The 25,629-nt window shown below is 35.7% G+C and overlaps 1 protein-coding gene and 1 non-coding gene across 6 annotated transcripts in view; both read right to left on the bottom strand.

The window, feature by feature from the left end:
• Nucleotides 1-25,629, bottom strand: part of LOC150109341 (BLOC-2 complex member HPS3) — a 386,547-nt gene that overhangs the window by 59,493 nt on the left and 301,425 nt on the right. For all 5 annotated transcript variants that reach the window (XM_090407481.1, XM_090407512.1, XM_090407505.1 and 2 more), the window contains one exon: nucleotides 11,935-11,998. In XM_090407481.1, the coding sequence (XP_090263607.1) occupies nucleotides 11,935-11,998 (64 nt within the window). The remainder of the gene's footprint in view (nucleotides 1-11,934; nucleotides 11,999-25,629) is intronic.
• TRNAS-GCU (transfer RNA serine (anticodon GCU)) lies at nucleotides 5,247-5,317 on the bottom strand. The gene has a single exon. It is a non-coding gene; the product is annotated as a tRNA-Ser (tRNA).

The following is a 25,629-nucleotide window of genomic DNA, read 5'->3' as shown; positions in this document are numbered from 1 at the left end:
TTTAACCAGATTAAGAATTAATTTGTTTGACATTGAAATCGATTAAGGGAATTAAATAAGTGAAATTATTACATTAGTTATCATAAAACAGACTAGAATTATATTTAATGGCATTTATATTTTTCTAAAATCTGAGGAACTGTTTTGAAATCAAGCTCAATATGAAAAAGCAATAAATGGAAATTGTAGTAAAAAAACTATATAGAAGTTTGGTAAGAATGGCAATAAGTCTATCAGTTAAGTTTTAACTTGTCAAAAATTTATTTATAAAATATTAAAGCACATTTACAGCTAATGAAATTAGAAGGATCTAGGTCACTGAAGAAGGAATTATCTTTCTGACACAGGACATAGTTAATAATTATTTTATTTTCATCATCACTTCATTTTGTTGTCATTCTTTCAAATTCATTCCATAATTAGAGTGAGAATAGAGTAATTGAGGTGTTAGATATGAGAAGTAAGTGAGCAAAAGAGTTGGTAGTGGTAGTAGGGACAGATGACGACTGGGAACAAGAAGAATGTTACATTGGATATCAGGTTGTTGAGAAGGATAAAAGATAACAGTGTGCAAGGAAAGGTAGTCAGTGTGTTGCCCAGATATGACAGTGATGAGATGAGGTGGAGAGCAAGGATTATGAACGATATGTTAGTGGAAATGTATGAAGAGAAAGGAGCGTAGTTTGTTAATTTGAATGGTTTTGGTGCGAGTCATTTGGAGAGACTGCTTTTGGAAGGGAGAGTAATGAGTGCAGAGAATGAATCTGAGCAAGTAAGAAGCAATGTCAGGACAGGAGAGTAAGGAAGGAGAGAATGAAGTGGGTAGCATGAGTGTAGAGAATGAGAGACCAAGTGTGCAAGACAAACAAGGAAATGGGGGGAAGTGACTCAGCATGGACAAGGGAACACAGAGTGAGAAAGGTTGATGCTCAAAGAGTATGTGAATGTGTGTGTGTGTGTGTGTGTGTGTAGACAAGAAGGAAATGAGATGTAGAGAAAACAGTTGGATTTGAAGACAGTTCTGGGATGAGTAAGGAGAAAAAAGAAACGGCTCAAGTCACATCTAATAAGTGGTTATCAGTGAAACGTTATAGATCCAGGAATGAGCTGTTATGTTTGTATACGAATGCTAGAAGTATCATAACTTCTAGCATTTGTATACAAACTATATACATTCGTATACACTATATTCGTATACAAACTATATCATAACTCTTTTTCTATCATCAACAGCTTCTACCTTCCTTTTTATCCTTTCTGTCTTCAAGAAATACTATCATATCTTTCCATCTCTATTCCTATCACGATGCCATCCTCATCCAACCATGTCTCACTTATTCCAACAATTTTTTGGGTAAATGAACTCAATCAATGAAATGGATGAATGAAGAGGTGAAGCATGTAATTTGGAAGAAGAAGGCATTATGGAGGTAACATAAGATGAGTGGTAATAATTAATTTCATGAGAAGTACAAAGAACAGGCAAGGAGAATGACTCGGTTGGAAATGGTAGCAAAAGTATAGTATGAGCAGCAGTTAGCTAATGAAGCTAAGAAAACTCCAGAGAGTTCTTTTGATATGTAGCAAGCAAAGAACAACAACAAAAAAAGATTATGGTTGGATGAAATTGATTGGAGAAAATGGTATAAGGATAACTGCTGCAGAGGATATAGTTGAGATATTTAATGAGCAGTACATAAAGGTCTTTCAGCCTTGTGAATGTGACATCATGGAGAGTTTGAGACAGTGGATTATGAGGATAAGAGAATGACTATGAGTGAGCAAGAGGTATATGGGGAAAATGAGTAAACTTGATGTTACTTATTACAATAAGGTGACAGCTGCATTGGACAAGGGAGATGGATACACAGTAGTATACATAGATTATGCAAAGGCTTTTGACAGATTACCACCTGATAAGTTGATATGAAACTAGAGCAGATGGGGCTGGACATTAGACTAGTGCATTGGATTGGATATTGGCTATCTGATAGGTATCAGCAAGTTTTATATGGGGGATCAATATTCTAGAAGAGGAAAGTCTCTAGCGGTGTGTCTCGCAGATCTGTTTTAGGGCCATTTCTGTTTAACCTATATGTAACGATAATAGGGAAGATTTGAATGGGGAACATTCAGTTGTTTGCAGATGATGCAAAGTTGGCAAGAACTATGAGGAGAAGAGCAATGTTGGGCCTTACAAGAAGACTTAAAGAGACTAAATGAATGAGCACTTGAGTGGGATGCCAGTTCAATGTTGTGAAATGTAAGGTTTCAAAATTTAGAAAATAAAGATGGGATGTAGAATTTACTCTTGGTGGGGGATATATTGTTATGTCTTGTGGTGATGGTGGATAAGGACCTAAAATTTAGACATATTGCCAAAATAGTGAGGACAACACAGCAAGGAAATTCTGGTTTCACTGTATAAGGCCTTGATTAGGTCACACATGAACTACTGTGCACAGATTTGGTCAGTTGATTTTCAAAAGGATGAAGAGATATTGGAAATAAGGTAGTTTCTGATCTCTGGAATATTGAATATGAAGAGAAACTGCAATTTACGGAGTCTAGTGGATAGGAGGAAGAGGTGTGATGTGATAGAGATGTAAAAGTTGGCAAGGGGTTGGTATAGGATTAATGTTCAAGAGGATTTTTATAAAATGGTCTGAGCTGTTTAGGATTAAATTTTGGATAGAAACAGTGGATTTAAAATGGGTAGAGTTTTAGTGTTTGAGCGGGTGCAGTGTAGAGAAGAGGTTAGTGATCTGGCTAACCTTAAGGAAAGATCAATGGCATCTATTATGGCTAGAGAAGGTTATTCGGTTTTTAGATTTTAGAAATACATATATCCAGGGGAAACAAACATTGAATGATTAAGTTTGTTGAGGCTACTTTTAAGTAATCCCCCCCCCCTTTTTTTTTTGGTTGTATTCACTTGCATTAAGGATTATAGTGGCATCACTTTTAATCTTCTCTAGTGAAGGCAATTATTTCTCTTTCTTTAACCAGTAGTTTACTATCACACAGAACTAATGCAAGGATGTCTGCTATTTTGGGGATCATGGGGATCATTTTTGGTACTTGCTTTGCATTTATAATACAAGTTGAAGCAAAAAAAAAAAAAAAATGGGCATGAAAAAAGCAGAGGAAGACCAAAACATTTGTATAGGTGGGTTAAATGGTTAGGAGTGCATTAGAAGATTAAAAGAAGGATCTAAACTGGAAAAATCTTAGTAATTTCCCTTTAAAACTGGTTTATGGAATAGAGTTTCATGGCTCCTCTGGCAAGTAAAAATGGTTTCTATGGACATTATTCCTTTAGAGAATGAACTTGATTTTTTCAGTCCACCATTTTTTTTTTTTTTTTTTTTGTAGAACAACACTAACCAATCTTCCAGTTCAGCCCATAACATTTTGTAGATTCTTGAATGAGGCAGTGGATTAAGTTTGTTCATAGATGATGGGAGGAAAGAAGTCAATTTATATATCAGATGAAATGTGACCTGTAACAGTATAAAAATGTCAGGAGTGCAGAAGACTGGCTATTTTTTAAAATATGATATAAACTAAAGGAAAGAAAACTAGAAAACAGTGTGGCAGGAAGACTAGTTTGCTGTCCAGGTATGACAATGATGAGTTGTAGCAGAAAGCAAAGGTCTTGAATGGAATATTAGGAGAAATGTGTGAAGAGAAGGGAGTGCAGTTTGCTAGTGTGTGGGATGAATGGAACTGTATAAGAGTGATGGACTGCATCTGAATGATTTTGGAATGAGTTAACTGGAAAGGTTGTTGCTAGAAGGAAGTGCAAACAGTGATGTGAATAATATATCAATGTAATTAAAAGAAACACGCATATTAACCACAGTGAAAATTACTTAATTGTAAATATTTCATCCTAAGTATCTTAGGACATCATCAGTACAGTAGTTTAAAACAATAATAGGAATAACATACAGTTAGGGCGCATAATAACAATAGAATCTCATTAAACATGCGTAACGTGCTACAGAAATAAAAAAAATATTTACCACAATTTTGTATGACAATTTCCCATACTTTAGGAATAGTAAGAACGTCGTTGCGGTTTAAGTTTGGTCTGTGTAGTAGGGCTTCAGAACTTTCTTTGTATAAACGTTCATGTTTATATAAAGATCTATGTAAAAGTTTAGACTTTTCCAAATGGATCCTATGGTTTGGATTTTCGATTCCGTGTTGAGAGAGGCCAGACTTCTGCGGTTTAAAAAGACGAATGTGGTCTTGATGTTCCGAGATGCATTTCTGAACAGACCTACCTGTCTGTCCAAAGTAAGACAATTTGCATGAGCATGGAATCTCATAAACGTCAGGCAACATCAAAGGTGAGAGTTTGTCCTTAGGAGAAGGTAACAAGTTGTAAATTTGGTTGATAGGTTTGTAAGTAGTGGCAAAATTGTATTTCTTCATAATTTTAGAAAGACGTTCAGAGATGCCTTTAACGTAAGGTATGGGAATCCTATGGACTTCTTCCTGTCTGGTTTGATGTGTGGAGAAGTGACTGATGATTTTTTTGAGTTGTTTTAGGATTATATCCATTTAGGATGGCTGTATTTTTGATTACTTCTAATTCCTGGTTTAAAGATTCTTCAGAGGAGCAGAATTTGTGTGCTCTGGAAACTAGTGATTTAATAATGCCATATTTCTGAGATGGATGATGAGCGGAAGAATTGTGAATGTAGCGACCTGAGAATGTAGGCTTGCGAAAGACAGATGTGGCGATGGAACCATCTTCATTTCTTTGGATGTGTAAATCCAAAAAGGAGATACCCTGTGGAGATTCTTTTTCTAACGTAAAGTTGATGCAATGATGAAGAAGGTTAATTTTATCTAGAAACAGTTGTAATTCATGTTTGGGATGATCCCAGACTGCATATACGTCGTCAACATATCTTAACCAAATTTTTGGTTTGGGTTCAAAAGTGAATATTTTTCCCTCAAGGTGTTCTAGAAACAAGTTTGCTAGGTTTAGTGATAAACTAGCAAACTTGTTTCTAGAACACCTTGAGGGAAAAAAAAAATTGTCTGTATGCGGGATGAAAAACCCGAGTTTCGGGGAGAAAAACCCTGCTACCTCCGTATGAGATTGGCTAACTCACCTTTGATTGAAAAAGTACATATAAAGGTTCCTCGGGTCATGACGAGAATCGAACTTGGGCCTCTTCCAATCGAAGGGCACAACATACCATTGTTCTTCCAATTGTGCTATAACTTGCATCGGCCGGGAATCGAACTCGGGCCACCCGTTCAGCAGACGAGCATTCTACCAGTGAACCACCGATGCTTGGCAGACTTGCTTCCATGCTATTGGAGATAACAGCTTATATAGGCTGTTATCTCCAATGGATGTTAATTCAGGATGTTAATATAATATAAATGGATGTTAATTGCAAAACTGTAGGGATATCATCAGGATGAAGTGATTATTGAAGGTTTTCCTGATGTCTTTCTGAGAAAAGATTAGAGTCATCTTTGTAAACAACAAAAGACAAGAAGAGTTATGTAGTAAGTAAGTAAGGTAATGGTAAAGTGAGACGTGATTTTCCTTGATCATTTATATGAGAGATGACTAATGCCAAAGAGGTCAGCCATATACTTTTTATGATATCACTTATACTATCTAGATGCAATACAGAGGTGGAAGAAGCAATGGAAGAACTGAAGTTTCATCCAATAGACTTAGTGAAAAACAAAAAGCTTAAATGATGTTTGAACAGGATAAAAGTTTTTTTTTTTTTTTAAATACAAAGTATGCTTTTGATTTGCTGAGGATATTTTTTAAAGATGTTTTCAGCTGTGCAGGCTAAGTGCAAAGCTAATGTTTATGGCTTAAGCCATTTAAGTTATGCTGAATTTTTATCTTTAACTGCTAGGTGCACAATTTGTGATAGATCATTACTGACAGCAAATTATTGAGTTTCTTTCCAGTTTGATCTAAATTCTTAACTAGAATAGATCATATACAGAAAATGTAAGAGTTAAGTTGAAGCCGCTGTAGCGCAATTGGAAGAACAACGAAACATTGCGCCCTTCGATTGAAAAAGACCTGGGTTCGATTCTTGTCGTGACAAAGGGAATCCTTATATGGGCTTTTTCAGGTGAAGGTGAGTTAGCTGATCTCATACAGTGGTAGCAGGGTTTTTTTCCCTGGAAACTTGGGTTTTTCATCCTGCATACAGACAAATCAGCCTTCAGAACACACGCAATTTACAGACAAAAATACTATTGTTGGTGATGATGGGCGATAGATGGTAGTAGTGTAATAGTTGGAGAATTAAGTACTAGTGGAGAGGATGAGATGTTAAATTTCTTCACATTAGCTTTAAATTCTTACCTTGTGTGTGTGTGTGTGTTTTTAATTTGTTATTGTTAAAGCTTACGATTGTTATCTTTAGTGAATATCCTTATTACTTGATATAATTTCTCGCATTTGCTTTCACCCTTTCTGCTCTGTGGCCACTACTTAAATTGCTCACATGTGCAAAACTTGGTAAACAAAGAAATTTGCCCACGGCTAGAGCCAAATTTCTTTGATACTAACTCCGTGTCAGAATATGAAAAAATTTGTTTGTTAAAGTTGTGCCATCCAAATTCTTAGACAGGAGAATCTTCCTTGTCAGGGAGTTAACACTCAGAATGACACACTATTCGATAATCAAGCAATTAAAATTCCCAATTACAAAGACCTCATATATTTTTACTCTTACTGCAGTCGTAGCTATCCCCCAAGAGTTAACTCGTGGGGGATAGCTACGACTCTTGTCTAACTACGATCTCTCGTCTTTTTTCTCGATCTTCCGAAAAATTCACATGGCTTGTACCCTCTCTTACATTCAGTTGTCTTCAGGTAGGACAAACTAGTGATTACGATCACGAATCACCTTTTCTGATGTGGGCGAAGCTGCTCTGCCAGGTTCGGTCCACGTGGTTCCGCATGCTGATCGGTTTGTGCTGGCTTTTCCGCTGTACCGATGATTATGCGTGCACTGGATCGCTATCTGGCTGCATGGCTGCCACTGGACATCGTTCTTTTCGACTGCTCTCAAGCAACTTCTCCGGGAATGACTCGAACAGGAATCCCAAACAAAAAAAAGACCACAAGTTGACGTCGCCAAGCTCTATATATCCTCGCTGAGCTGTTCTCCCTCTTATGTCACTCTTTTCCGGCCAGCACTTAAAATTCTTGCACTCGGTACCGTTCTCTCCTCATTGCATTCTCCATGCATACAACTTAGACCTCACATATGTGACTGCCTGGGGTCATTTCTTTAAGCCGATTATCTCATTGTATACTTAGATCTAACTTTCTCATGTTAACATAACTTTCACTAAAATTCAAACCCTTATCGGTTTTACAAGGACACTTAACATTATAATACATAGGAGAATTTACAATTAAATGATTATCTTGTTACTTCTGTCAACAATTTCACTTATATCTATATACAAGCATTTTCTCCAGGAATTTTTGTACCTGTTCAATCTGAATGAAATATTTTACAATATAATACATCATTCATTCAAGATTTAATAATGTATTTAGTGAAGTAGAGTAGTGTGCTCTCCCACGATGAGTCCATGGACTTCCTGGAGGTGTCACGTAGTAATAATAATAATAATTAATAACATCTGAAAAGGAAAGTCGTCATCATCAAATCCCTGATATGCATCCTCAAGAGGTGAAGAGGTATGAAAAGTTTACATTATTACTGACTTCCTATCAACAATTTTCTTCCAAAAGTCTGTTATCTGCCAGAATTCTAATATTGTCAAATCTTAAATTTCAGTATACTAAGACACTTCTAACTGAATTAATCCATAAACATCTTGGCCTTCATCTGGGTCTTTTCCTACTATCTTTGGCATCAATCACCTGCTCTGCTAATCTTTCCTTTCCCATTCTGTTTAGGTTACATACAAATTGAGATTAATTCTGCTCAAGTATTCCTGAATGCTAACAAGGTGAAATTCCTTCCAAATATCTTTATTTTTAATATGATTCTGCCATCTGTTCACTCACCTAAGTTTTCTAGAACTCTCATAAATGTGCTCCACAGTCTTTGTTCACCTGTTTTATTTCTAATTCAGCTCTTAGATCCATAAGTTAAAAGTGGTTTGAACAATGTCTTGTATACAGCTAATTTAGTGTTTTGAATAATTTTTCTTTTATTCCATTTAAATTTATTCAGCTGACTTTCTACTATACCAGTTTTATTAATTCTACTATCTATTTCCATATTTAATTTGCTATTTTTGCTAAAACCGCCTAAATAACTAAAATGTCTTACTTTTACTATAGATTCTCCATTTAGGATGCAGTTGATGTTTTCCATGTTTCAAGCAATGCTAATTGAGAGCTGATTTTCCTTGATTATCTATATGAGAGATGACTAATGCCCAAGAGGTCAGCTATATTCTTTTTAGTAATACCATGAATTGGATTCTCATGTCATCCTACTGCACTATTATTATTATGATTATAATTCAGGCCTCCATGGAGTCATAAGACTCACTGTGGGAGGCCTAACTATCCATAATGAAACAATCCATAACAATCCATAATGAAACAATCCATAACAATCCAAACGAAATAATGAAACAATCCTGAGTAGTTGCATCTGAGTAGTAATTTAGCTTCATTCCAGAGGAACCTAAGGGTAATATTGTTAATTCCACATTCATCAAAGCCAGATTTGTAATTTTTTTTTAAAGCTTAATAGACTTTCAGACTAATAGTCTGAAATGAGTTTTGCACAATGGATCAGTCCATGTGTCTGAAAGTAGGACAAGTTGCAATTATGAAGAATATGATATACTTCAAGTGGCAATAAAGTTTGCATTATTTTATGTATCTTCTGGAGAAGACAAAGAGTGATCTCATTGATAGGCTTAAATGTAGCTGAAAGATGAAATTTCTTTAGGACATGAGCAACATGTTCAGAAGTGCCTCTAATACATGGGATGGATATCATATGAGTCATCTCTTCTTGTAGAATTAGAAGAAAAACAGCTGATGATTTATTCAATGATTTTGGGGTTGTAATCACTGAGAGAGAGAGAGAGAGAGGAGGCAGTTTGATGGTAGAAATTTCTTGTTGAAGAGATAATTCTCAGGAGTTGCTGAAAGGAGCAACTCCTCTCAACTGCTCCTTTCTTGTTGAAGGGACTTAGATGAGGAACACACTGTATTATGTACACTTTTAACAATAGGTATTTAATAACACCATACTTCTGTAAGGGGGGGATGATGCACTGATGTTTGATCAATATAATGGCTTGGGAAAGTAGGTTTGTAGTAGGTGGAAGTACATAGGGAACCATCTGTTTCTCTTTTTTAAGAGAACATTAAGAAAGGATAAAGCTATATTTGATTCTATTTCTATAGTGAATTGGATTTTTTTGGGTGTAGATAATTTATTTTTTGTAAGAAAATATCCAATTTTTGATGTGAATTTTTCTAAGTGGCAAAAATATCATCCATATAATTAGGATTTATGTTAATTATATAAATATAATTAGGATTTATCTTCTGGAGAAGGCAAAGAGTGATCTCATTGATAGGCTTAAATGTAGCTGCAAGATGAAATTTCTTCTTGCAGCTACATTTAGTAATTAATGTAAGACATGATAAGTGCCTCTAATACATGGAATGGATATCATAAAGATAAATCCTAATTAACATTCTAAACAAAAGTTGTTCAAAGTTAGGGAAAAGAACCTATTGCAGTTTCTTCATTTTGTCTGTAGACTGTCCCATTCCAGCTGAAACATCCTCAGTTCATAACAAACTTGAGAGGTCTATGATATCTGATGGTAAGAGAGAGAAGTAATATTGAAATTGATCATTAACAAGAGTCGCCTTTTTTAATTCTCTAATTTTTGAAAAAAAAATCAGATTTTATTTTCTAAATGAGCAACAATGGTGAGTAAAGGGAGTACGGAGGTTTGAGAAGAACTCGAAAAATTGTAAGTAGGACTTTCTATTGATTCAACCAATGATCATAGGGGATATCCAGGTTTGTAGTTTAGAAGGCCAGGGTGGTCTTGCATGATCAAGTTTTTGAATGGTACTGGGTCAAGGGAGATTATACTATCCAATAAGGAATTAAGTTTGTTAAGTTCACTGTTGGGGGGGGGAGTAATAACCTTGCTAATAACCACATAAGTGTTACAATCACATTGTAGAATATCGATCTTACATTTATATTCAGTAGGATCTAGTAAAACAGTGACGTTTTCTTTATGAGTTCTTCTAATGCTTAAATTTTGTTAATTTTTAAATCCTGATAGGTGTTAATTCTGAGAAGGGAATATTGATAGTCAGAGTTCTTGAACCATAAATAGTTTTGAAGACCTTGAACCATAACTATTTCTATCTTCATAGCAAAGAGTGCACTCAAATTATGGAGACAACTTGATGTATAGAAATGTAAGACATGATAATTAATAAATAACTTAAAAATGATTTAACTTACATATATATTTATTAGTATAAAATTTTTGCCCTAGTATGAAGGGCATCTTCAGTATGAGTTTCCAATTAATCTTATAAATCTTAATAAACCAATAAAACTTACTATAATTAGACCATGACATTGTACATAATGTATGTGCAGTTCTCATGTGTCATTGTTGAATATACTGGAAAGTCATACTGAAGATGCCCTTGATATTAGGACAAAATTTTTATAATAATAAAAATATATACTTTAAATCCATTTTATGTTATTTATTAATTATGGGGATAATCTAAATATGAGAAACGTTTGGGAATAATTGCAAATCTGTGATCTCAAGCTTCATCCTCTGTCAATGGACAATTAGAAAGATTAACAACTCACTTAATTATGAGGACGTTTTCTGGAACTATTTGAGACTCAAATTTGTTGTTAAAATGATGTATAATTCTATGATATATAGAACTTCCAGATTTCTTAGAAATATTTATAATCTGATTTAACATTTTAGATTATAGTTTGGAAATTCTTAGATTATATGAGTTCTGTTTTTGAATTCCTAAGCTAGTTGTATAAAAGAGAGTGACTAGCTCTTAGGTCAATGTCATGCACTTCTGAAAATTAATTCACATGAAGAGATACAATCCTACAATCATGTGAACTGTTGTTTTTTTAATTCTCATCAATTCCATTTCTAACACTGATGAAGGTTTAAGATACTGTGTAATTATGTATAATATATTAAACATTTTTTATTATGCATAAGTATTTTTTACTATACTTTTTTATGAATACTGTGCAGTTATCCCTTCATCAAAGAGTAAATATCAAAAGCTTCTTGGATGCTTTTTATCACATCTAGCCAAAAGTCAGACAGGATTAAAATCTTGTTTCATCAAGTGCACATCATAAGTTCTATTGGCAACTTAAAACACTAAATAAATAAAATAAAAAAATAAAAAATAAACTGCAGTTTATCAAATTAATCTTTTTCACTAGATATAACAGTCATCTCATTAAAAAAATAATAAAATGCTGTGATGAATGCTTGTCATCAACTTCTGATGTGCACAGAAAAGGTTTAATCCACTTTCTTATGCAGGAATCCATAAAGTGTTCAGGTTCATATGGTCCCTTATGCTTTGGCCCAAACTGGAAGATCAACAAGGTGCCCCCCCCCCTCAAAAGCACCAAATTATAGACAAATTAGACCTTGCACAACAAGTAATTTTATCCAGCTACTGGAACATCACAGTATTTCTTCACAGACTGCATACATAAGCAGCACAAAGCTCTTCTCCATAAAATGAATTTAAAGGACAATGCCCATCAGGTAAATAAGCAAGTGAAAGAGAGGAGAGAAGATGGGAGGGGAGGGGGTTGACACTCTAATCATACATTATTAATTCATATTTTTTAAAAAAATGTATTCTTCTGTTCTTACCACTAAATGGAGGTGCTTCATTTAACCATGAATATCTGCTACCAAAAAGGACTGCAGTTCTAGGCTGCAAGACAGCAAGAATAGTTATTCATTACAATATAAGAAATGTTAAGTCTTATAAATTAAAATAAAGTACTTCAAAATATATCGTGGAGTTGTTGGTTTTTTTCAAATTGCTGGTTTAATTCAAAGTTTACAATTTTTAATATTGTAAACTTTGAATTAAACATAAATTCATACTGAAAATCACATAAGCACCAAATAAATTATATAATATACTAGTTTTACAATCTGTTGGAAAATGATGAGAAAAATCATCGTTGCCTTAGCGAATACTTCAGGGACTCAGATTATTGGCAGTAGTGACACCTGCTCTCAGAGTCAGATATATTAACTGGTGTTAAGTGTAAAGAGTACAGTAATTCTAGGAAGGATAGACAAGAAAGGATAAAGGGGGGGGTGCTGCTAATGATATCTGATGATTTGAGTTCAATCAGGATATAAAATATGAATACAACAATACAGATGCAATACAGTAACAATTTTCCATGTGATAGTGAGGTTGAAGCTATCTGGTGTGAGGTGGATTCTAATAAGATCAAATAATCAAATACATAGTGGGATGTTGTTAGACTTAGGATTAGTTGTGGGTGACAAAATGTATCCCCAAATCAACCTAATGGGTGCTAAATAAGTAATATCATGGGCGATTTTAATTATCTGAACAATAAACAGGTAGTGATGAAATCTCACGAGAAAAATGAAACTGAATTTATCGAGTTGTTGCAAGACAACTTCCTTGAGCAGCATGTGACAGAAGGGAACTAGACATCAAACTGTGGAAAAGGATACATGCTGAACTACAAAGCAGAAAATTATGACCAACTGAGGAGTATACTGGTTTCTGTTCCATGGTATTGGTTGCTAAATGGGAAAGATATCAGAAGTCCATGTGATGCATTTATTTTATCATTTTAAAAATATTTAAATGATGCAATATCAGAATGTGTCCCTAGAGTTTGAAGAATAAATAGGATAGGGGTGAAATTATTATTATTATTTTTTTTATTATTATTACCACGGGCTACTCCAGGAGTCCTTAGACTCATCGAGGGAGGCCCTAAACATCATGTTCACACAGCTGTTCAACATTCTCACAGTATCTATCATACCTTGCCTTGAACTCGCTCACTGTCATAGCACCCACAACAGACTCCGGCAGCTCATTCCACTCATTCACCACTCTAAAAGTAAAGAACCCAGCTCTAACACCCCTGCTAACCACGCTCTTGCCCAGCTTCCATGGGTGTCCCCTAGTTCTCCCACCACCAGTCCTGATCTCAAAAATATCATCTGAATTAATCCTATAGAATCCTTTTAGCAATTTGAATGTCTCAATCATATCTCCCCTTTTTCGCCTATCAACTAGTTTCTGCAACCCACAAATCTTCAACCTGTTCTCATATGGTTCATTCCATAGACCTGCTATCATCTTAGTCACTCGCCTCTGGATCCTCTCAACCTCCTCCCCATCAAGAAGGAACCGAGGTGACCAAATCTGGGCACAGTAGTCGAGATGAGGTCTTATCAGGGCTCGGTACAGAGGTACAATAACTTGTTTTTCTCTGCTCGTCAAGGTATTTTTCAACAACCAAGTGAGTTGATGAGCTGATTTAGCTACTTTCGCAATGTGCCCCCTAAACTTCATCTCCTATCCACCAACACTCCCAAGCCACTGGCCTCATCAATCTCTTGGAGTACAGTTCCACCAATGTGGTATACTGCTGCTAATCTTTTCACTCCGAAATGCATAACCTTACATTTTGTCACATTAAATTGACATCCATTCTCCTTAGTCCAGAACTCCAATCTATCTAAGTCATCCTGCAAGACTTTGACATCTTCTGCATTCACTATCGTCCTACCCAACTTTGCATCATCAGCGAACAAATGAACTGTCCCACTTAGACCATTCCCTATATCGTTAATGAACAGATTAAACAGCAGTGGTCCAAGAACAGAACCCTGTGGCACACAACTAGTCACAGGCCGTTTTTTGGACTCTACTCCTGAATAAATTACTCTTTGATATCTCTAATGCATGTCCAATCTTATTAAATAAGAAATTCTTAAGAAAAAGATAATGGGGAAGGAATATTGTGTGTATAAGGTTAATGTCGGTTATGAAAATTATAAGACACAGGCTAGAAGAGTTAAAACTATTGTACAGAAAGCCAAGTCAGAGTACAAAGAGAAACTGGCTCTTTAAGTTAAAGACAACCAAAAAAATTCTATCATTATGCTGCAAGTTAAAGAAAGAATGAATATGAAAGAATAATTCTACTGAATGTGGATGATATGCAGGTTGCAGATGTAGAAAAGATTGTTCAGCTAAGGAGTGCCCTTGCTAAGAGCGACCAATCTGGTGTACTCAATGTTGAGTACACCAGATTGGTCTTCCTCTTCACCAGATGAAGAAACTAAGGTATGAGGAGGAGGTATTAAAGCTATTATATAAACTGACTAAGAATTTGGCAAGAGGGACTGATGGGATATCAGCACAAATACTAAAAGAATGTCCAGCTGAACAGGCTACAAAATGATAGCAAATTTATACTTTGCAAAGAATGGTTATGTTATGAGCAACGTGTTCACATTTTAGAATAATGTTATGGTCGAGTTAGACAAGGGGAATGGATACATCATGATTCTTTTGGATCTTGCTGGGCAGTATACAACATGGGAAGCTGTTGTACAAGTTAAAAGATGTAGGACTGGATTATAAACTATTAGCCTGGATAAGAGGATAGCTAAATGAGTGACATCAAAAAGTGGTGTATGGGGAGGGAGTGAGTCTTTAGGATTTAAGATGACCAGTGGTGTACCACAGGGATCAGTCCTTGGTTCAATGTTATTCTATCTTGTTGTTCATGATATTGGAAAGGATTTGACAGGTGGCTGTTTGCTGATGATGTGTAAATAAGGATAATTAGGAATGCAACTGATATGCATTTCTTGCAGAATGATTTCAACAAGCTGGAATTGTGAGCATGTGAAAATGGCTATCTGTTCAATGTTAGTAAACGTAAAATTATATACTTGGGCATAATGAGATATCCAATGACATAATATTGATGGCATTATACTAGAAGAAACTGATTATGCTAGAACATTTGGAGTTTTAGTAGACAGAAAGTTGAAGTTCAAGGACCAAATATTATAAATTGCAAATATAATTAAGAGTATCGCTGCAATGATCACTGACATGTAACAATAAAGAAGTCATTTTTCTTATTTATGAGTGTTTGATACAACCTCATCTGGATGAAACTGATGTAATGGTCAGTTTTGATGTCTCCTCCTTATTCAAAAATGTCCCACTCAAAGAATCCTTAGAGCTAATCCAAGCTAAATTTCCTCCTGATATCACAGCCCTATTTCAGTTCACAATGAACTCAGGCTATTTTGTTTGGCAAGGAAAATTCTACAAACAAATAGAGAGGACAGCCATGGGTTTTCTACTCTCCCCACCCTTGGCCAACTTTTATATGGAGACTTTTGAAGAGAAAGTCTTAAACTCTGCCCCACAAAAACCAACCATATGGCTTCGCTATGTTCGCTATTTGGCCACATGGCTTCGATGCACTCCTCTCCTTCCTAACACACTTAAACAACCAACACCCCAGAATCAAATTCACCCTGGAAGAAGAAAAAAACAACTGCCATCCTTTCTTAGACACACTAGTCACCCGCCAGCCTGATGGAACCTTCGTTTTCTCAGTCTATAAAAAACCCACCCATACAGGCAGATACATTCACCAACAATCCCATCACCCCCCCCCCCCCCCCACACACACACAACAATATGGAGGTATTAAGACACTACACAACAGGGCTGAACTTATCTGTTCAAATGACAATGCCCTAAAAAAAAATTCCAAAAAATATTGAAACCAATAAACCACAACCCCCTCCCCCCCTCACAACAAGGATTACTCTAAATCCATCACCATACCCTATATCCAAGGCTTCGATATAGGGTATGGTGATGGATTTCCAAGGCACCTTGGAAAAAATTACAAAAAACCTAAAAAAAACATGACTTAACTTCTTGTCATAGACCATATAAAAAATTGACATCCCTTATCCGCTCTACTAAAGACCAACCTTCCTCCCCCATACCTACCTGGTGTATACCAGGTCCCTTGCAGCTGTAAGCTGTCCTACTTTGGCCAAACAGGCAGGACAGATAATATCAGAATTTCAGAACACAAGGACTACATCTGGTTTCACCAATACAGTCACTCTGGTCTTGCAGACCATGCACTGGATACCCACCATAGAATACGGTGGAAGAAAGCCACGATAATACACCATAGTAAATTCCAATACGAAAGGCTTTTCATCGAATCAGCCTCAGCCCTAAGAAACAATCCAAACCTCAACAAATTTGGTTGCATGAGACTGCCCCAAATTTGGGAAACCTATCAGAAGACCTTCAGCCCAATTGCCCAAGAATAACAACATTGCCCACTAGGGGGCACCATCAGGACTTTTAGGAGAAAGAATAGCTTCCTGCTTCGTCCTCATTTAGTGTTTGTTGTGCTCGTGCACGTGTCTTGTTTTAAAGTTCCTGTGAAAATGGCAACGTGACGTTGCCGAAATATTGGAAGTGTATTAAAATTTATTTTAATGTATATCCTAGTACACGTTGTAATTTCCTTAAGCTATTTAGTAAAAATGCATAACCAATGTCTAAGCCTTTCCACGAGAAGAAACTGATGAAAGTAGGAAGATTAAGGATGTTAGTGAAATGCTAGTAAAGATGTTATTTGCAGAAAGAGGAAGTGAAATAGATGATTGCTATAGCATTAACAAATGATTTGAAAGGGGAAAAAATTTGCAATGAGAGAAGATATGAAAGAGTTGTTGAAAGAAGTGAAAATGAGGGGTAAGGAAGTAAAGATTGTGAGTCTGCTGCCTTGGTATGATAGGACAGAGTTGAGAAGGATTAAAATTGCTAATGAATCAATGAGAAGAGTGATTACAAGGAATGGTGTGCAGTTCATTGATGTATGGAATGAAATTGGATTTAGATGGTTTTAGAGTTAGATGTTGGAGAAAGTGTTGGGGGGGGGGGGTGTAATCACTGGCTGATGTGTGGGTTACAAAATTTGGTTAACAGTGAATGAGTTTAATTAAGGAGAGGTATGTGTGTGTAAAATATCTAGTTTGGGTCTCTTGTGGTAAGTCTCTGGACTCCATGGAGTTAATGTATAATAATAATAGATAAAAGAGAGAAGATGTAAATAGAGTCCATAAGAAAAAAATAGGGTGCTTCCAATACATAGATTCTTTGCATTTGCCATAAATATTTTAATCTTCATCTCTTTGTGGTGCATCCTTATTAGTAGGGTGCATCCTTATCACCATTCTTGCTGAATGAGCAAGGATGCATTGACAATTTAGGACTTAGATGACCAAAACTGTATGTTGGTTGAAAATATTATATATTCATTATGATTAATGTAACTTCTTCAGCAAGTTAGCTTAATTCATCATTAATCAGACTGCAACAGCACTTGGTGCAACATGGTCAGCAGTGATTTCATCACCCACACAAGGTGAATAGTGAAACATCAGCAATGGAAACAACTGGAAAAGAATAAAATTATGTATCCTCAATTAGAAATTACGATACAATGACAATATTACATAATAAGTTTATAGTAATCATTGCTTCACAGCAACATTTTTTTTTTTAAGATACAGATTTACTATTTGTCAGGTTTACAAGATTGTCAGATCATACATTTTTGTCATCTAAGGCAGCATTTCTCAACCTTTCTAAGCCCAAGGACCAGTAAAATGCCTAAAACAATTCTATGGAACACTAAGTTATGTAATTTTTTTAAAAAACCTACGTAGGGATTACCAACATTTGGGAAAAACTGTGCCATTTATAACATAATAAATCTAAAAGCATGTTTTGAATACATATGGAAACATAATTAATTAAATTGGAAGTAAATGATTAAAAGTGTATCATCATTGAACAAAGTTTTAATTTTTATTAAACAAATAAATAACATGATATAATTATGCTACTACTTACTTTTAATGAGATGGTTGAGCTTCTCAGCCCTTGCAAAGTTGCTGGATATCTGGCTCAATATTGGTCAACTTCGGTCAAAGATCGGCACACATACACTAAGACAATTTCTGTATTTTGTTTTTAATTGAAGGAGCAATGAAAATCCTTTCTCACAAAAATAGGTTGTAGAAAACTGTACGACGATTTTCAGTGCTTCTTCAGATAATTCGGGAAATTCACTTCTCACTGAAGGTGAGATCCAGAATCAAACCAAACCAAGACCATGGAATTGCATTTTAAGTCCAATGTCACTTGAAAGCTCAATTAACTGTTCTTTTTTCGATAACGAAAGATTGTTCTTGTGACTGTAAGCCTGAAATGGATCGTGAACCCACAGAAATTTCTTATAAAAGTTATTTGGAAAATTTGTTTCAAAATTCTGTTTCAGAGTTTTGAGGTGGTCACAAACCCTTTCCAGAAACTCAGAATTAACAAAAATATCATTTTCCACTAAAAAGGATTCCAATGTTGGAAAAGGTGCAAATTGTCTGTCTTTTGCATAACTAATTCATAACACCAGTTTTTTCTCGAATGTCTTTATTTCGTCGTAGGCATCAAAAACAGCTGAAGAATTTCCCTGAAGGGAGAGATTTAATTCATTTAATTTTGAAAAATGGGATAGTGTTGATAACCATGCTTCATCCACAAGGAGTGATGCAAAATCAGAATTACGTTCATTTACAAACAATAAAACTTCGTGACATAATTGAAATAACCTTGTTAGTACTTTGCCCCTGGGAAGCCAGCAAATTTCAGAATGAAGCAAACCTTGTATATATATATTCACTGCCCATTTCATTGCAGAGTACTGAAAATAATCTATTATTTAACAGTCGAGCCTTAATAAATTAACTAGCTTTACAGCATTGTATAGCACAGTTTTAAATTCCGGTGGCATTCCTTTGGAGGCTAACGCTTCCTTATGTATGAAACAATGTACCCAATACATATCCGGAGCTACTTCCTTGACCTTAGAAACAACCCCACTATGCCTGCCTGTAAGGGCGCGAGCTCCATCCGAACAAAAGCCCATACAATTTTCCCACTGGATCCTTTTGTGCATTATGTAATTATCGAGAGTGTAAAATATTTCTTCTCCAGTTGTTCGGGATGACAAAGTTCTACAAAACAGAATATCATCATGAATGCTGTTATCATGCACATATATTACGTAGCATATTAACAGTGCATCATTTGTAACATAAGTAGTCTTGTCAATTTGTAACACATAATAAGGGCTCTTCTTAACTCTTTCAATTAACTGAGATTCTATGCCACCTGTCATATCATTACTTCTGCGATTGACAGTGCCATTTGGAAGAGGAATCAAATCAACATCTTTTAGTAACTTGTTACCAAACATAGTTTTTACCACATCTTTTATAGCTGGAAGTAATAAATTTTCCCTGATAGAATGAGGTTTCCCTGTTTTCGCTATGCGCAAACTTAAGAGATAGGATGCTTCCAGTGCTTTGTTATTAATCGAACATATAGCCGAAACTATATCGTTCCCATGATTTAATGTCCCTAAGCATCACTGAAAAAATTCAATTGGCTTATTTTTCACATCAAAATGTTTAGTTTCTAAATGTCGTCAGAGTTTCGTATGTTTCATGCACTCATTCGACAACACTTCATAACACAAAACACATTGAGGTTTCCGTTCACTTTCAACTCCACACAAGTAAACCCAAATTCCAAATATGAAATGAAATACATAGGAAATAAAATTATATTTCCTACTGTATTTTTTCTTTGAACTGCTTGTTTCTTCTACTTTAATAGTATCAGATTTACTCACCATTACATGTGTATCACAATTAGGGTTAGCATCACCTGTTTCATTTGCTTTTCTTTTCAAAGTCCTAGTTCTAAGCCACTTTTCCATTATTAAAAAACGTTTCTGAAAAATATGTATAAATACTGGGGTTAACTCACAACATACTTTGTCCAAGTATCACCTTAGCACTTCTGAAGATATACTGAGTCTTGGTTGAAGGAGAAAAACCTTCAATAATAAAAATCAATAAAGAACAAGCAATTGGTTGAAATGTGGATAACACATGTTCACTTCAAATCTGACAAAACAGCAAGGGAAGGCAGAAGCAATAAAAACATTGTTGTTCACTTCAGCCCTCTTTTATTTCTCGTCATTCTGCCACTACAAATTATTGTAGCGGCAGAATATTCATGGAATGAACATTCTACTGATATTTTTTTAAGTATCCATTTTATTTCAATAATTTTTACTTATTCAATTTTAATTTGTTTTGTTTGGATAATTAAAAAATATATATTTATTTATTTAATTTAAGTCTGCCTGAGGACCACCTGTCCAATCATTGCAGACCACAGGTTGAGAAACACTGATCTAAGGCATTGCAAGCTGTAACATATGTGTTTGATGCGTTATTGTAAAATCCTTATTCTAATTGAGCAGTGTGGTGTGCTTTTTGCTTTTGTAATTTCTCTTACTTATTCTATTGCGTACTATGTTTATCCATCTTTCATATTTGCTAGTTGTGAACAATGGAAAATTTATTTGTTAAGACTGCGCCACAATGTTCCCTCTAAGCTGTGCGCATCTGCATGCGCACACGTTTTACAACTAGCGCACAAAGCAAAAAATATGTGCACACCAGATTTTCAAGATGAAATTAAAATTTATTAATTAAAGAAGTTCCACCTAAACATTAATCTATAAATTCTTAAAAAAATACAGTAACTCGGCAACGCTCAAGCCTATAACCTCGCATTTTTTATTACATTCTTGAAGTTGCACAAAACTTATAAATTATTAATTAACAGTAACCCTATTTGAGGCTAGCGATTTGATGCCAAAGTGAAAGGGGTGTGGCTTAAATGTGTAATTTTTAAGTAGCATATAGAATGGCGCACAGTTTGTTTACATCTCAGGCCTGACTCATGGAAAATTCCCAAATGTGATTGGCTGATCAAATTAGTTCAATATCATGATGAATTAAAACAATGGTTTTATAATTTTAATAAAAATAATTAAATACTTTTAAAAACTTAAATTAGAGTACAATTAAAAATAAAACCCCAACTCCCCACCGTGTTCCCACACACGGTGGGGAGTTGGGGTGACCTGGCTGACGTCCCATTGACACCAGAAGGTAAAGAGTGAACTAAAATCTTTTAAATTTTTTGCTTAAATGATCAGTATGGTGACTCGTATGGGTGTGCACATACTTTTCAAAAGAAGGCAAATTTTGCATACACGCAAATTTCTGCACACACTCACAGCAAAAAATTAGAGGGAACATTGCTGCGCCACCAGTATTTCTATATCAGCATAAGACTAAGTAATACGTCCGGTAGATCTCTCTCTCTCTCTCTCTTACTAGCATAAATTCCTTCACTAAAGTTTACATAAACAGTAGTGGTACTCAAGTATTTAAACTACACTTTTAATGCCTTAGTTGTTTCCCGCTCACAAGTCACAGTTTTTTAGGAACAGTGCATTGTAAATTAAATGATCAGGCGGCACTCTATTGACATATAAATAAAACACATTTATTTGCAATAATCTCAAAGTACATTAATTAAACGATATGGAAGTTACTCTCTCTACCTATCCCTTAGACTTTCAGCATAAAGAAACAAACTTTCCCTTTTCAATACTAAATAACTGTACAATATAATTACTCAATTACTTATCTGCTCATTAAATCAAATTATTAAAACTCTAAAGCTAACTATGCCAAGTTATTTCACATATCTTATGTCAATTATTAACATGCAAATGACTCTCTTATGGACACTTCTTATTACTATTAACTTAATTCTTATCAGTCCATCTATAACGTATCTCCTAGATTATGAAAGGAAATGTACAACAAAAGATGGAACAAACTTACAGAGGCTCTGTGTCGCACACTCAATCAAAGGTCTTGCACTAAAGTCCCTATGCCTTTTCTTTTATCTCAGGTCTTAGGCTTCCTTTCGGAGTGTCTTGCTTCAGCAGCATCTGGTCGGGATTTTGGCAGGCTTTCGGTTGCAATCTGCCATACTTGAATAGAAAGCCTGAACCCTCAGGCAAGAGGTTTCAGCATATGGGAAAATTCTCCGGCGTTTGAAGTTTGCTCTGCGGCTATTGGCTTCAGTTGATCTCACGCGGAAAAAAGACTTCCGACTGACACTTGGCTCAGGTATTTACATTGGCTGTTCTCTCGTCATTCCCATTTTTCTCCTCTGGTGTGGGCTCGCCATAACATCTGGTCCTCTGGACCCTACTCCCGGTATTTCTGCCTCTAACTGCTGATCTCAATAACTGCTGCTTGCCTTAGATTGCCGACGACGATGTTCGGCTCAGTCCATTTTCATTTCACATTCTCCGGGACCTTGCACACAGGGTTCTAACCCCCGAAGAATTCAGCACGACTCCTTGATCTTCTTTTAAGACCAACCCATTCCTTCTTCGCCTCCTCTGCACTCCTTTAATCCTATCTTGTCGGGCAGTGGAAACTTTTCTGAACCTTGCCGATCTCTTAGACACCAACTTTGAAGGTGTTTACACGCACAGCTCATAAGAAACTCTCTCATACACTAAAATCGTAAACAACTCTTTTATGCTCTTACATAGAGCTATTATATAAAGTTCTGGTGGCAAAGCATTGCCTTTGTTTTTGACATTAGAGATATTTTTGTTAAAGCAGTAAATACAGTCAATTCCCATAGGGTTACTTACAATAATATTTAGCATAAAACATATAGAGCCAAACAAAGTTATTTTTTTAACATTCTCATGGGACTTGACCTCTGTAAAAATCGATGTAAAGCACTTTGGTATTTCCAAGCGACATCGAGTTTTACAAAGGCACACCCCTTCATGAAATATTTTTAAACCATGAAAGTGGATAAAAATGTTTCCATATAGTGTTTCTTATTTTAATTACTGTGGATTTTATCCTGTCGGCTATTGCCCCATTGTAACATTAAAGCTGCTGTAAGAATAAAGTTACAGTAATAACTTTATTCTTTCCAAACTACATCGAGTTTTACAAAGCTACATCAATCCACCAAGACATCTTGATCTTCTCAATTTTTTTTCTTGCATATCAAACACCTTTGTTCCACAACCTATTGAAATGATTTTTTATTATTTTTATTTTATTATTACTTGAAACCTCCAGGGAGTTCAATGAGTTATTGTGGGAGGGCACTCTACTCCACTCCACTACTACTACTACTATACACAAGTACTATCAATGCCATAGACCACCCATCACCATCACCAACAGTATTTTTATGTCTGTAAATTGAATGTGTTCTGAAGGCCAATTTGCCTGTATTTGTGGTGAAAAACCCGAGTTTCAAAGAGAGAAAAAAACAACAACCAAAAAAAAAAAAAAACCCAGCTACCTCCATATAAGATTGGCTAACTCACTTTCAAATGAAAAAGCCTATATCAAGATTCCTTTCGTAAAGATGAGAACTGAACTTAGACCTTTTCCAATTGAATGGCACAATATATCGTTGTCCTACGATTGCGCTATGGTGGTGCTTAAATTTGAGTGTTTCATGTTTAAAAAAGAGCAAGCAAAATTAATATTATACTTATCAAAAAATGTTTCTTAAAATTATGAAAAATGGGTTTTATATTCTTAACCCTAAAACATACCCCAACTCAATATCATCAGAGCTGAAGATCAGTGCTATCAACATAAGAAGCCTGAATGGCAAAGAAATGGAGCTAGCCGAGGAATTAGATAAGTACCATATCGATATAATAGGGATGACTGAAACAAAAAAGACAAAAACTGGTGAGATCTTTTTGAGCAATAAATACAAAATGTTATATTCAGGCAATGACAATGAAGGAAAAGAAGGGGTAGCCATAGTATTCAACACAAAATACGAGGCTAATCTTCTTGAATGGCAGTCAGTCTCAAGTAGAGTAATGTGGGCAAATATCAGAATGGGGAACTGGACAATGAGACTTATTTTGACTATGGTCACACAGAAGGCTCTACTAAGGTAGAAGTGGAAGAATTTTTTGAGGCTCTAGAGAAAGCTACTGACCCAATGAAAAAGGAAAAGTTGGTCCTTGTTGAGGATCTAAATAGTAGAGTAGGAAGTGATTGTCAGACATACAAAAATATTTTGGGAAAATTTAGAGAAAAGAGCAAAGCTAATAATAATGGCAAATACCTGTTGGATTTCTACTCAGGACATGGACTGGTTATTACTAACACCATGTTCCAACATAAAAATGTGCACAAATTCACATGGAGAGAAGAGGCAAGGAATAAGAAAAGTCTCAATGACTATGTTATTGTCGATAGTGATGTTTTCTCCCTGGTCATCATGTTGGAGGCTTAATGGATTTTTTACAACACTCACAAAGAATTAAAATAGAATTTAATACTTCTATATTTCGTCCTAGTCACTAGGACATCTACGGGGATTACAAAATCAATTAATGTAACATATGCACAAATAACAAACAATACTAAGCCCAACCACGTGGGTGACACTAAAGTCCTATCTAGGTAGAGCGCCCTCTAAGGGCAGTAGTAGGTGGCCTGGAATGTAAGGTGGGAACTCTGGTGATGAGTGTTTCCCAAATCTTTGGAAGCTTAATGCAACCATATTTATTGAGATTTGGTTGGTTTTTGAGAGCTGCTGCTGCTTCTAAGAAAAGTCTCTCTTTCTTGAATTTGCTGTGGTGGAGCATGGTGGTTTTCTTCCATGATACTCTGTGGGTGGTGTCCAAAGCATGGTCAGCCAAGCCTGAATGGCCATAGTTGTGTTTGAAGATGTAAGACTTGTGTTCCTCTAGACGGATGGATGCTGATCTGCCTGTCTGTCCAAAGTACGCCAGCTTACAGGAACAGGGTACTTTGTAAACTCCAGGCAGAGAGAGAGGAGGGAGCTGATCTTTCGTAGAATGGATAAGGGTAGCCAGTTTGCGGTGGGGCTTATATGCTGTGTGTAGATTGTACTGTTTTAGTATCTTGGCTATTTTTTCAGAAGTGCCACGGATGTAAGGTATGGTGATGGCATTTTTAAATTCTTGTTGACGAGAAGGAAGGGGAATGGGGGAGGAGTTGATTATTTTTTTGATACTGTGATCACTGTAGCCATTAGAGAGGAAAGTGCTGTGTATGTGGTTAAGCTCATTAGTGAGGGCGGTTCCACTGGAACAAAGATTGTGGGCTCTCTTGGTAAGAGTTTTAATAATGCCATATTGTTGAGAGGGGTGGTGGTGGGAGAGTTTGTGAATGTATCTGCCTGTGTGTGTGGGTTTTCTGTATACGGTGAAGGTAAGTGTATCATTAGGCAGGCGTGTGACTAAGGTGTCTAGGAAGGGTAAACAATTGTTCTTTTCCTTTTCCATAGTGAACTGGATTCTTGGATGTAGACTATTGAGATGACTGGGGAAGGAGTCTAATGTGTCTGGGCCATGAGGCCAAATAGAGAACACATCATCTACATATCTTAGCCAGATAGAAGGTTTGAGTGGGGCTGAGTCTATGGCTCGTTTTTCGAAATCTTCCATATAGAAATTGGCAAGG

Source organism: Typopeltis vanoorti, chromosome 2 (assembly GCF_054136105.1).
Source record: "Typopeltis vanoorti isolate ZY-2024b chromosome 2, IOZ_Tvanoo_1.0, whole genome shotgun sequence".
Lineage (NCBI taxonomy): Eukaryota > Metazoa > Arthropoda > Arachnida > Uropygi > Thelyphonidae > Typopeltis > Typopeltis vanoorti.
Note: the sequence above shows the minus strand (reverse complement) of the source record. Positions and strands in the feature narration are given on the sequence as shown.